The sequence below is a fragment of the Fonticula alba genome (genome assembly GCF_000388065.1).
Source record: "Fonticula alba strain ATCC 38817 unplaced genomic scaffold supercont2.11, whole genome shotgun sequence".
Taxonomy (NCBI): Eukaryota; order Rotosphaerida; family Fonticulaceae; genus Fonticula; species Fonticula alba.
The window spans coordinates 172,607-185,764 of record NW_009242981.1 but is presented as its reverse complement, the minus strand read 5'-3'; the positions used below and the strand labels follow the sequence as shown (position 1 = coordinate 185,764).

The window sequence follows — 13,158 nt, the reverse complement described above, 5'->3', positions numbered from 1 at the left end:
GTGTGTAGGTGTGTAGTTATGTAGTTTTGTAGGTGTGTAGTCGTGTAGGTGTGTAGGTGTGTAGGTGTGCGTGTTAGTGTACGTGAGTAAATGTGTTCATATGTATATGTGTACGCGAGCACACATGTGTGCATGTGCACGCGAGTGTGCATGTGCACGCGAGCACACATGTGTGCAAGCGGAGGAAAAAGGGGCCACAACGAGCCAGGCGACCGCGGGAGAGCAGGGCGGCAAGGGAAAAAAGGGGGCGAGGCAGGGGCGCACCATCGTCGCCGGGGGCGAAGTGCCCCGGGGCACAGGCCTCGCACGGGGCATACGTGCCGGTCAGCCGGCGATTGGCCCCGCGGCAGGAGCACGTCGGGCTGTCATGCGGGCCGGCGGCATGGACACAGAGGCCATGGGTGGGCCCGCACCAGCAGGCGGGCGTGGCCTCGATGGCCGAGTACAGGCGAATGTCCGTCGGGCGGTGGCTGTGGGCCAGGGCCAGGTCCGGCCGGGCGTCGCCATCGGCATCCCCGAGGGCGATGGCCACCCAGAAGCCCTGGTCCAGATCCGGCACCAGGGCCCAGTGCGGCAGGCTGGCCAGGTCCAGCGAGTGGTCATCCGGGCCGAAGGCCAGCGGCCCGGCCAGGGCCAGCACCCGCCGGCCGGCCGCCAGGACCAGGGTATGGTGCTGGTGGCCGGGGTCCAGGCGCCCGGCGGCGCCCTTGATCACGGCCTCCGACCAGGCCGCCGGCGGCGAGGGGTAGAAGGCCCCGGCCAGGTCGATGTGGACCGGCCGGCGGGCGAAGTCCCGGCCGGACAGCAGGAGCACCAGCTGCGGCCGGGCCGTGGTCGACCCGACGGCCGGCAGGATGGCCACATCCGACGCGTGGCCATCCCCATCGAAGTCCCCGAGGAGCATGGGCCCGGGGGCCATGCTGCCCGGCAGCCGGAGGAGGTGGCGCTGGTGGAAGAGCGCGCCGGCCGGCAGGTCCGGCTGCAGGAGCCCCTCCAGGAGGAGCAGGCAGAAGTCCTCCTCGCAGCCGGGGGTGGTGGTGTCCTTGGCGGCGAGCAGGACCTCCGGCAGGCCGTCGGCGTCCAGGTCCACGGCCGCCGCTTGGCGAATGTCCCGCAGGTGGCTGACGCTGCCCATGTACGGCCGGAGGAGGGTGTTGTCGCTGCCGAGGACCTCGATGCGCACGGTCCAGGGGCTGGTGCCGCCGGTGCCATGGTCGAAGGACACCAGCCCGGACAGCGGGGCGTCCCGGCCGTCGGGGAAGGTGGCCGCCAGGACCGGCGGCAGGGCCGGGCCCAGGGCGTAGGCCGTGGCGAAGTGGCCATTGCCGCGGAGCACGAGGCCGGCCGTCTCATCGAAGAAGACCTCCCGCGTGGGGCCGGTGGCCGGGTCGTACCGGGTGGCCGGGTAGGTGAGCCCGGCCCGGGGGAAGGCGGTGGCCGTGGTGCAGTGAAGGCTGCCGGTGCTGCCGGGGAGGAAGTGCACCGGCTGGGGGCGCTGCCGCGAGTGGGACTCCTGCCCCGGGCGCATGGCGTAGTATGTCTGGTAGAAGGCCAGGTCGTCCAGGCCGTCGGTGGCCCCGGGCAGCAGGGTGTCCTGGCTGAAGAAGTCGCAGAAGCGGATGTCCCGGGCGTGGTCGGGCGCCCCGGCCGGGGGGGGATCGGGCCCGGGGAGCGTGTGCACCCGGTGGTATTGCAGGCTGCGTGGGGTGGGCAGCAGGGCCGCCTGGGCGCCGGCGAGCAGGGCCGCGGCCAGGGCCAACAGCAGGCCGAGGCCGCCGGTGGCCGACGGCTTCCCGGCCACGGGCCGGCCACCGGCCCGGCGTGGTGGGGGGCGAGCCATGGCGTGCGCGCGACTGAGTGTCAACGGTGCGGCGAGGCGCCAGGAGGGGGGGGGGGGGGGGTCTGAACTCCAGTCACCTGGGAGGGTGGGATGGGGGGGGGGGGGGGGGGGGGGGGGGGGGGGGGGGGGGGGTGAAGGGGGAGAGCATGGCACACTCGGTGCCTCGAGACATCTCGCGCGGCAGCCCTTGTATCTGTGTTTGTGTGTGTTTGTGTGTGTTTGTGTGTGTTTGTGTGTGTTTGTGTGTGTTTGTGTGTGTTTGCGTGTGTCTTGGTGTGCCTTGGTGTCTTGGTGTGTTAGCGTGTGTCTTGGTGTGCCATGGTGCATTGGTGTGTTAGTGTGTGTCTTGGTGTGTCTGTGTGCGTCTTGGTGTGTCTGTGTGCGTCTTGGTGTGTCTGTGTGCGTCTTGGTGTTTTGGCGTCTTGGTGTGTCCGTGAGCCTGTGCGATTATGAGCCTGTCTGCCTGTGCGTCCGCGCGCCCGTGCACCCGCACCGCTGGGCGCCTGCGCAGGGGTGTATCCGCGCGCCCCGCGCATCCACTCGCGCCCGTGCGCGCGTCACCCACCCATGCGCGCACCTTCATCCCGCCCGTGCGCGGGACCAGCATGGCGCGCGATCCGCACACGGCCCGGCGCAGGTACCGCCCTTTGCCGGGCCCCTGTCCGCGGGCGTTCTCCGCCGCGGGAGAAAGAGAGACCAGACCCCCAGGAGGGGCTACGGGCGGCGGCCCGAACGGACGGCCCTGGCCGCATGGAGGCCGATCGACCTCCCGGCGGATCGCGCCGGCGGGGCGGCCCCGGCGCGGGATCCGGCCCGGCCGGCAAGGGGCTCCCCCCCGGCCCCATTCAGGGGCCCAGGGGGCGAAGCCCCAAGGCGCCGGGTGCCCCCCGCCGGACCCGGCCGCCCGGGCCGGAACACGTCCCGTTGGACGACCCCGCCGACCATCGCCCTTTCTCCCCCCGCCCGCCCGCAGCCCGGTATATGAGCCGGGCCATTATGTATGGCCGAATTTCCGGCCACCGCCGGGCGCATGTCTCGCCAAGGCCCAGCCTCCAGTGCCGGGGTGCTGGAGTGGCTGGTGCGTTGGCAGCTCGTGCTCGTGGGCGGGCGAAGAGAAAGCGCACAAAAGCCCCGGGCGCGGGGTCGCCGTCAGCACCAGTCCCGATTAGTATAGTGGTGAGAATCCCCGCCTGTCACGCGGGAGGCCCGGGTTCAATTCCCGGATCGGGAGCATTCCTTTTGTTTGCCGGCGTCCTTTTTTGCCGGAGGGGGAGAGGAGGCCCACCCGGCGGGGTGGTGTGGCGGTGTCTCGGAGATGGCCGGAGCCCCTCTTCCCCCCCGGCCGCTGTGCCGATCTCGGGCGGTGGTGTGTCTCAGAGAGCCGCCCCGCGGCGGGCCATGTTTTTCGCCGCGCCGGCCAAAAAGTAATTCCCATACCGGGACTCGAACCCGGGTCTCGTGGGTGAGAGCCACGTATCCTAACCACCTAGACTATATGGGAGCGGATACTCTAAGACCGAGACGCGTGGCTTTTATGCCGGGCGCGCTGGCCGGGCGGGCCGGCCGCCCGGGCGGCGCAGGCAACCCCCGGAGGAATACAAGAGAGAGAGAGGGGCAGAGGCCGGGGACACACTTGCGCCCGGCGGTGGGCCCTCTGCCGGGGACGGGGGCCGCCTCGGGCTGAGGGGTCCGGCATTCGGAAACGGCGCGCACGCCGGCTCCGCCGCCCCCCGGCCCCGGGGTGTGGATTGCCCCCCCCCCCCGCCTCACCCGTCTCTCTCTAACGGGCCTCTCGCTCGCCCCGGGCGGCAAAAACGATGAAGATAGCCCACTGTGGGGCTCGAACCCACGACCCTGGGATTAAGAGTCCCATGCTCTACCAACTGAGCTAAACAGGCTAATCTGCTGGGAAGGCACGCATGGGCGAATAAGAAGCGAGGCCACGCCGCGCCGCCGGGCCTGGCCCTCCCCCCAGGGGGGCGGGGGGGGGGGGGAGACACGCGGCGTCCGGCCGCGCGCACACGGCCAAGCGGCCAGCGGATCCCGGCAGGGACGCAGCCCGGGAAGCGGGGCACGCGCTGGGCGGCCCCCCCTCCGGAGCCCACCAGGCCTCGGCAACGGGGGGGGGGGGGGGTCCCACACATGCACGAATGTGCGCGTGTACCTGGCGGGTGCAAACGTAAAATGGCCCATTGTGGGGATCCCACCAGACGGCCCGGGGTGCGGCCGCCGGCACCCGCCGGTCGGCTGGGCAGTGCTGCCTGACCAGGCGGCACCACAGCGAACCGGGGCCCGGGGCGTCTTCGCTCGGCGGCACGCCCGCCGCGGCACTGGCTTGAGGCCTGGGGCTTTTCCGCGGCCAGCTGGCTTGCCGGAGGTGGGGCGGCCCACGGCCGGGAGCCTGGCGGCTCGTGCGCCGGGTCCGGGCGCGCATGCGCTCCGGCCGGATGCCGGCCATGCCAGCCCGGGGGCCGCGCGAGGGGCAGGCCCGGGAAAAAGAGGAGGCCGGCGTCGGCCGGGCACGATGCGCGCCCCCGTCGGGCAGGGTGCCAGGCGGGCCGCCAGGGCGGCGCGGCCGGCTGGCCACAGGGGGCACCCGGCAGACGCCGCCGGCGGAAAGGGCCTTCGTCGCCACGCGCCCCCGGCCGTTGGCGCGGCCGCTCCGGAGGAGGCCCGCATGCGGCAGGGCGGCGTCTTATTGGTGCCACCCTTCGCGAGGCCTGCCCGGGTGCTGGCTCGCCAGGGCCGACGGTGCGCCAGCGCCCATTGTACCGCGCGCGTCGGGCCCCTGTTCCGGCGCATTGGCCCTCCGCTGCAAGGGGGCCCGGGGCTCGGCGCCGGTGCGAGCATGTGCCCCGGGTGCATGGCGTCCACGCGGCGGCGCGTGCTTCCCTTTGGCACCGCACGCACAGCGTCACGGCCCGCACGTCCTTCCCCGATGGGCGAGGCGGGAGAGGCAGGAAAGCCGGGCGACCGGCTCGCTCCGTGGCGGCTGGCCACGCGCGGCAACCCGCTGCCGGCCCCCGTGCCACAGCAGCAGCACCGTGCCGGGGAACTGGGGCCAGTGGTGGCGCCGGCCCGGCCGCCAGGATGCCGGCGGCCGGGCCTTTCTTGCCGATCCCGTCCGGGGTTGGCCGAGCCCCCGGGCCCGGTGTGCCCTGCCCGCGTGGCGTTGGCGGGTGCTCGACGCGCGCCCGACGGGGCAGGCCAGGCACCCGCGACAGGGCCACGCCCCGCCCGGACGCCCCCCCCCCCCCCCCGCTTCTGCGCTCGGTGCCACCACTGCCGAAGGGTGTATTGCGCATCAAAGTGACACAGGGTGGCCCGGCCCCGCGGCCTAAGGGGGCAGCATGGCCCCGAGGGTGGCGATGGAGTGGCGCAGGTTGGCCGCCCCCGGGCGGGCATGCATGTCGGCGTTCCACAGCCGCGGGAGCAGCTCCACCAGGCCCTGGGCCAGGGGCTGGCTGGTCCAGGCGATGGGCGAGGTGGCGAGGTGGACCTCGGGCCGGTCGCCGGCCAGCACCTGCTCGGCGATGCGGGCGAAGGGCAGGCCCTTCCAGGGGACCGCGCGGGCCAGGCACTCCCACAGCATGATGGCCGCCGAGTAGATGTCCGCCGGGAGGTAGGCCTCCAGGGCCAGGGCCCGGCGGGCCTGGAACGCCTGGACCACCTCGGGCGCGGCATAGCGCGCGGTCAGGGCATTCAGCTGCGGCGCGGCCTGCAGCAGGGCCGACGCCCGGTCGGCGCTGAGATTCCGGCTGGTGCCCAGGTCGCCGAGGGCCGCGCTCCAGTAGCCGTCGGCCCTCGGCCGGACGAAGACATTGGCCGGCTTCAGGTCGCAGTGGGCCACCCCCTGGGCGTGCATGGCCTCCAGCCCGGCGGCCCACTGGTGCACCAGGTCCAGCAGCACCCCGAGCGGCAGGTCGGCCGCCGAGTGCAGCAGGCCCGACAGGTCCGACTGGAAGTGCTCCATGACAATGGCCGGCGGGGCCTCGGAGTAGCCGTAAATCCGCACGATGTGGTCCTGGCCGCGCAGGAGCCTGGCCCGGAGGCGCGGAGCGAGGGTCAGAAAAGGGGCCGGGCGCATGTGTCACGGCCGGCGGGCCACCCGGCGGGCAGGGCCCCCCCCTATGGCGGCCGGCGGTACGCACCACATGAGGGCAATTTCATTTTGGAAGAGGGTCACCTCCAGCGGGCGCATCTTGTCGGCCTTCATCTTCTTGATGGCCACCACGTCGGGGCAGCCGGTGCGCGCGGAGATGTTGGCCCCGACGGCGCGCGCCGCGAAGACACTGGCCTGGCCCCCCTGGCCGAGGGTTTGGTCCTGCAGCGGGACGAAGTCCGCCGCGATGTCCACCAGGATGGCCCCGGGCAGGGAGAGCTCTGTGCAAGGGGGGCGGGTCAGTGATCGGGCGGCGGCAAGGGCGAGGGGCGAGAGGGATGTACGGCGCTCGGGCGACGGCGCGGGGGCGAGGGGCGACGGGGACCCAGGTGCCGGCCCCGCCCGCAGTAGGGGCACGCACCGACGAAGGTGTTGAGGATGGTGGCATTTTCGTCCGGCCGGTCCAGGGGCTTGCGCGTGCGGCCGGCCCGGCGCCACCGCAGCAGCAGGAAGACCCCCAGCAGCAGGAGCAGCAGCAGCAGCAGGGCCCCGAGGCTGATCCCCAGGCCCAGGGCCAGGCGCTGGTCCGAGGGCAGGGCCTTGTCCGGGGCCCGGCAGTCCGTCGGCTCGGGCCCGGTGCAGGCGCCGGCGCACTTCTGGTGACAGGCCCGGCACACGGGCGGGTCGGCATCCCACTCGGCATAGAACCCCGGCCGGCAGGCAGCCACACACTCGTCGCCCAGCAGCAGCGGGTGCTCGGCGTCGCACCGGTCGCACGCGGTCAGCTCCGGGCACTCGAGCATGCCCTGGGTCGTCAGGAGGCAGGGCCCGATGTCCGGCGGGGCGCCGCAATGCTGGCACCCCTCCGGGCAGGAGAGACACACCCGCTCGACCGGGGACTTGGCCAGGCCCCTGGCCGAGCAGGACAGGCTGCATGCCCCGGTGGCCGGATGGAGCCAGGCCCCGGCGTCCGAGCAGACGGTGCACCGGTCGGCCTGGCCGTGGCACGAGGCACAGGCCCCGGCACAGGGCTCGCACGTGAAGACATCCGTCCGGGGCTGGAACTCCCCGGCCGGGCAGACATCGACGCAGCGCTCGGCCGCCGGGGACCACATCCACGGCGCGCGGCAGGTCGTGCAGACGGCCTGGCAGCCCTCCGGCCGGTCGGCACTGGTGAAGCATGTGGCACAGCCGGTCGGGCAGACCGAGCACTCGCGTTTGGCATGGCAGGCAAAGAACCCATCGGTGCAGGCGCTCACACACCGGCCAGCCTGCAGGAGCAGGTCATCCTGGCAGCCGGTGCAGTGGTCGGCATCCGGGCCATCGCACTGGCGGCAGCTGGCCGAGCAGGCCCGGCACACCTGGCCGATGGCGCCGTCGGTGGCAAACTGCCCGACCGGACATTCCCCAACGCACATGCCCTGGGCACTGAGCGCGCGGCCTTCCGGGCAGGCGGTGCACTCGTTGCTGCCGGGCCCGAGGCACTGGGCGCAGGAGCTGCTGCAGGCCATGCAATTGTTGCCCTTCTCGTAGGTCCCAGCCGGGCAGGTCTCGTAGCAGGAGCTGTCCTTCTTGAGCGGCGTGTCGGCGTGGCAGATGTCACAGTGCGTCGGGTCCGGCCCGAAGCAGCTGATGCAGGAGGGGTGGCAAGCGGTGCACCGGTTGCCATCTTCCCATGTGCCCTGCGGGCAGGTGGGCACACACGCGCCATCCAGCAGCCGGTGCGACCGCTCGCACTGGGCACAGTGGCCCGCATCGTCCGGGCAGGCGGCACACCCCTCCGGGCAGCGGGTGCAGCCGGTCGACGAGGCATGGAACCCGCTGGCACAGCTGGCCACACAGCGCATCGGCGACTCGCCGGCCGGCTGGGGCAGCAGCCGGGCCTGGCAGGACTCGGTGCACTCGGTGCTCCGGAGCCCGATGCACTGGCCGCACGACAGGTGGCAGGGCAGGCACCGGTCATCGACGGCCAGATGGCCGGCCGCACAGGCCCGGGCGCATGCGCCATCCTGCAGCACCGACCCGGTGCATGCCAGGCAGTCGCGGTCCGTGGGCCCGGTGCATGTGGCGCACGACCCGTGGCAGGCCCGGCACTCCTGCGACGCGGTGTGGCGGAATTGCCCGGCCGGGCAGGAGGCCACGCAGGGGCCCGGCCCGCCGCCCGGCCCCGGCTGGTGCTGGAGCCCCGGCACGCAGGCGGTGCACTTGCCGGACTCGGGCCCGGTGCATGTGGCACAGCTGGCGGCACAGGGCTGGCACGAGCCGGTGGCCTGGTCCTTCCAGGTCCCAGCCGGGCAGGCAGTCACGCAGGCCCCCTGGCGCGTCAGGAAGAAGCCCGCCTCGCAATCCAGACACATGTCCCCGGTGCAGGAGGCGCAGTTATCCGGGCAGCGGACGCACGTGTCGGTTTGGCCGACGGCCGGCGGCTCGGCACGCCACCGGTGGCCGGCCGCGCACACCTGGCACCGGTCCGCCGCGCCGGCACACAGCACGCAGCTGGCGGCGCACGGCTGGCACCGGCCGGCTGCGGCATAGTTGCCGGCCGGGCAGGTCGAGCTACACAGCGACGGGGTTTGGGCCGTGGGCGACAGGAAAAAGAGCCCTGACCGGCAGGCGGTGCAGGCCGTGCTACTGGCACACGCGGCGCACGACGCATGGCACAGGTCGCAAGAGCCATCCCCCTGGTGGAAGCGCTGCGGGGCACACTCCGCGCAAGTCCCAGCCGAGGCGCACGACGAGCAGCCCGCCCCGCACTTGGTGCACACCCCGGCCAAGGGGTAGAAGCCCGTCGGGCAGGAAGCCATGCACCGCCCGTCCACATGGAGAACACGGCCTGCCGGGCAGGCGGTGCAGGCACTCGGGTCCGCGGGGGTCGAGCACTTGGTGCATGTAGCATGACAGCTGAGGCAGTTCCTCTGCGCAGCATCGGGCGCCATGCCGTCCGGGCAGGCGGGCACACACTGGCCCGGCCCGGCCAGCAGCAGGTAGCCGGCCGTGCAGGTGAAGCATTTGCTGTTGTGGTCGTCGCACGTGGCGCAGCCCACCGGGCACTTGGTGCATGCGCCGGTGGCGCCGGCCGGGCTGGGGGCCACCCCCCCGACCCAATGCATGCCCGGCGTGCAGGCAACACACGCATCCAGGGCGCCGGCGCACTCGGCGCACTGGGGATCGCACCGGAGACACATGCCGAAGGTCGTCTCACGGAGATGCCCCGGCCGGCAGGCGGTGCACGAGTAGGAATTCTCACAGGTAAGACAGCCGGCTGAGCAGGGCGTGCAGACACCCAGCCGCGTGTCGCCCCAGGTCCCCGGCGGGCAGGTGCCGCCACACGTGCCGTCAGGCCGGAGGAGCATGCCGCTGGGACAAGCCCGGCAGGCGGTCGCACTGGCCGGGGCCGTGCACTCGAGACACGAGCTGTGGCAGGGCGCACAGCGATCGGCAGTCCCGGAGCTCAAGGCCATTCCCGGCGGGCAGGCAGTGCAGATGAATGGGCCGCTTGCGTCCGGCCGGTGGCAGGCCTCACAGTTGGCATGGCACCGGCAGGCGCCCGAGGCGTCGGCATGGAGCCCGGCCGGGCAGGCCGCCAGACAGTTGTTCGGCAGCGAGGGCAGGAAATACGTGCACCGGGCCGACGTGCACTGCGTGGATGCCGGGCCGGTGCACGTCTGGCAGGCAGCGTGGCATGGAAGGCATGTGGCCCCATACGTCCGAGGGGGGCATTCATCGAGGCCAAAGTCCACTCGAAAGCAGACGCTGGAAGAGCTATTCCCTCGACTGACAAGTAAAGATAGCATAGTTGGCTTATCACTGGCAAGTGGTGGTGGGACGGTGAGCACTGCAATCAATGATGTATGATCGAACGGAATAGATGCCATCCGTGCAGGACCAAGGTGACACGGCAAGTGGACTGGGCAATACAGCAGAATCACCACCAATGTGCCTGATTCGACCACGACCAGGGCACTGGGGTATTCAGGATGCCCAACATCATGGAGATCCAGGACCGTATAGAAGGAACTTCGAGTATACTGTGAAATTCCATCGATCAAGCGACCAGAGCCCGTGATGTCGCGGGTGCGGGCCTGGGCATCCCCACCGTGGGAGATGTGCTTTGCCGCCAGGTAACGCCCCTGAGGTGTATTGACGGGTCCCACGAGGACAATGTCATGAGTCCTTCCTCCAAGAGAACGGCCTGTTGGCATTGCTACGGCAAACCATTCGTCGCCTGGCACAATCTTGGCTGGCAAACCAGGGACCGAGGCGGCCAATGTACCACCTGTCGCTGCGTGCCAGCCGTCGTCATTCATGCAGCGCGAATCGACATCCGCGGTCTGAGGGTCGAGGGGACACGCGAATAGCACCCACCGTGAGTCAAAAGAATACCTCCATTCTGACATGAGAGCTTCTGCATGGTCCCACTGCTTGATCGTGGTCGTGGGCTTAGCTTCGACAAAGAGCTGCTCAGTCGGATATGGGCCCACGGAAATTGAGGACACCCCGGGGGGCGATGCCGATTGAATGTCCACCTCGGCCGAGACCGCCGTTGAGAGGGTGCCAGATGCGACCGCCAACTGACACTCGTCATTGGGTGCAAGGCCAGGGAGAGTGCAGGTCAAAAGCACTCGGGTCACTGAGTACGTCTCACGAATTTCGATTTCAACCTGCACATCACGTCCAGCGACATGGATACTCTCAAGAAGTCCATTGACAAAAGTGAAAGTAGGGAGGCCCGTAATCGGGGCCACCTGTAGTGGCTGGAGGGGAGTGACACGCAGCTGATCGGCATTGCCCAAGACAAGTTGGCCTGACGAAAGTACAACTAGCAGGGAGCCAGGGCCACTCGTTGACAAGGACGTGCTGGAAACATACAACCGGTTGTTTCTGAGATACATACGCGAGAATGTCATGAGGCCCATCGATCCAGACGATAATGTGATTGGACTCGACACATCGATCTTGATCTCGGGCAAAGTATTGGGGACACACTCCTCGCCGGAGCTGATGGTTCCTGGCGGACAGGCCGGCACGCAAGTGGCACGGCCGCCGGCGGGGTCGCGAAGCAGAAAGCCATGAGAGCAAGCAAGGCAGTGCCCGCTGTCGGCACACACGCGGCAGTAGTCCACCGTGCAAGGGCGACACTCACCTGTATACGAAACGTGTTAGTGCGCTTGAAAGGAGTGGGATTGGGCCATAAAAGCACGCACGGCGTCGGGGTCCCACCATGACAGGGTAAAAGCCATCCGCGCAGCCAGCACACAGCTCGCCCGCAGTGCGGAGTGGCGAGTAGCGACGACCGGGGGCACATCCCCAGGTGCCCGAAGCGGGGTCGCAGACAATGGAGGCATCGGTGTGACAGCCGAACTCCTCGTTGGTCATTAATAGCTTGTCACCGTGCGTAAGGGCCCATTGTTCCCCTCGGCCACCGGGCAGGGCACTCAAATCCATGGCCACCATGCTCTGGATCGGCGTGACAGGGAGTGTATATGAGCCCATGTGCTGCCACGCCATGCCGTCGCCGGTGAGGGGCGTCACACGCCAGAGCTGTGAGGGCCGATTGACAAGGTAGAAAAACCCCGGAGGACGCGGCGTGTGGACAACTCCGGGGATCAGCTGAGCTGACAGGTCCTGGCGATCGGTGGGCAGCATGGTGTCCAGGATTCGCTCCCAGGTGCTGTTGCTGCCCAAGCCAATGTAGATGAGCATTCGCCGGGGAGTGATGACCAGCAGATCCATCTTGCTGGGGTCGGTGGTCATGATGCGGGTGGCCGACAGGCTGAGGACTGCCTCGTCCCCGGTGGAGATGGTACGCCAGGTGCCATTATCCCGGAGCCACACCCACTCGTTGCCCGGGGTAGTCAGAAAGAAGTGGCCGGGAAGGCCGGGCGTGGCGGTGGTCGCAGACAATGGCAGTTCACTGCGAGTCCATACTTCATTTTGAAAGCGCATGAGAACCAGGGTGTCGTTGCCGAGGCGCAGGAGAACCGACGCGTCGAGGGGGCCATGGGCATTGGCACGCAATAGGGAGACAGGCTGCCCTGGGAAAAACTCGTACGGATACACAGCTGTCGAGGAGGAGATGCCGAGGGTGCGGTTGTCCAGCCAGACCAGGACCGGCAGGTCATTTGGGACAGGCAGGAGCAGGGTATAGCCGGAGACCCCATAAAAGAACATTGTCCTGGCATCATCAGAGAAATGAACCCCAAGACGCATGTCCCCGAAAAGGTCAAGTTTGAGGGACTGTTTGTATGTGGTGTAGTCGCCATAATATTGATCGAGAGCAACCATCTTCTCATTTGGGAGGTAGTACCCAAAGCCCATGTTGGTTTGACCAAAGGACCGAGGCGAGGGAATAAGATAGACATTGGTCTGGTCGTTGGAGCTTGAGACCCCGGACAGGTGCAGGAGTACCACGAGCAGCGGCATGGCCAGCAGGGCCAGCGCGCGCTGCCACAGCGGGAGGGGCCGCATCTGTGGAGTGCTGCGCTGTGGGGAGTGCAGGCTGCGAGCGCCGGACAGCGGGCTGTTGTGCGTGCGTGCGTGCGTGTGTGTGTGAGGGAGGGGGATTCGGGGGGGGGGGGGGGGAGCTGGGACGGTGGAGCGGCCTTGGGCAATGGGCTGGTCCGGAGCACGGCCATATATATATATATATAGGCCACAGCCGGGGGTGGCCTCGGGAGGCAGGTGTGCGCTCGCGCTGCTTGCCGCTGTCTTTGGTGCCGAGCTCTTGCGGTGCAGGGTGCAGGGCCTGGCCGGCACGCTGGGGCCGCGGTCAGGCCGAAGCCCCGGCCGAGTGCCGGGCGAGAGTGGCTGCTCGAGGTGTGGCCACACGCCAGCCGGCAGAGCCGGGCCTGTGGTGTGGCCCTTCATTCAGGGGAGGAGGGCTGCCGGTCGGCGCCGCCTACCGCGAGTTGGCCCCTGGGGAGATTGTCGCAACCTCTCCACGCATGGGGGCAACTACGAGGCGCGTGCCCGACCCGGCGGCCGCCCTCGCGCGGCCCAGCCGACCGTGGCCAGCCCGCGCGCCAGTAAACAAATGAATGGGACCAGGATGGCGGGGCAGTTGGCCATCGGGGGCGGTTTCCCATGGGGGGCCACGCGAGCGGGACCGTTGGGATCTGGCTGTTGGCGCGGGGGCAGGCGTGGCGTGGGGGGGGGGGGGGCGGTGTTGGCTGTTCGAGGGCAGGCCGCGTGTGTGTGCGTGCGCGGCCCGCATCCC

At 69.7% G+C, this 13,158-nt stretch overlaps 2 protein-coding genes and 3 non-coding genes across 5 annotated transcripts in view; 1 reads left to right on the top strand and 4 right to left on the bottom strand.

The window, feature by feature from the left end:
* H696_05445 (hypothetical protein) overlaps positions 1-1,840 on the bottom strand; it is a gene marked incomplete at both ends in the record, with an annotated part of 7,658 nt that extends 5,818 nt beyond the window's left edge. The window contains one exon of the mRNA XM_009499275.1: positions 265-1,840. Coding sequence (XP_009497550.1) covers positions 265-1,840 — 1,576 coding nt within the window. The remainder of the gene's footprint in view (positions 1-264) is intronic.
* Positions 1,841-2,999: 1,159 nt separating this feature from the next.
* H696_05444 lies at positions 3,000-3,071 on the top strand. Its single transcript has one exon. It is a non-coding gene; the product is annotated as a tRNA-Asp (tRNA).
* A 197-nt stretch (positions 3,072-3,268) lies between these two features.
* H696_05443 lies at positions 3,269-3,341 on the bottom strand. Its single transcript has one exon. It is a non-coding gene; the product is annotated as a tRNA-Glu (tRNA).
* Positions 3,342-3,665: 324 nt separating this feature from the next.
* Positions 3,666-3,738, bottom strand: H696_05442. Its single transcript has one exon. It is a non-coding gene; the product is annotated as a tRNA-Lys (tRNA).
* A 1,381-nt stretch (positions 3,739-5,119) lies between these two features.
* Positions 5,120-12,410, bottom strand: H696_05441 (TKL protein kinase; the record flags this gene model as incomplete). Its single annotated transcript, XM_009499274.1, has 8 exons — positions 5,120-5,880; positions 5,995-6,223; positions 6,364-9,704; positions 9,861-10,072; positions 10,175-10,273; positions 10,424-10,823; positions 10,929-11,085; positions 11,147-12,410. 8 exons carry the CDS (start codon positions 12,408-12,410, stop codon positions 5,178-5,180), a joined length of 6,405 nt encoding a protein of 2,134 aa, XP_009497549.1. The 3' UTR covers positions 5,120-5,177.
* Positions 12,411-13,158: the final 748 nt, after the last annotated feature.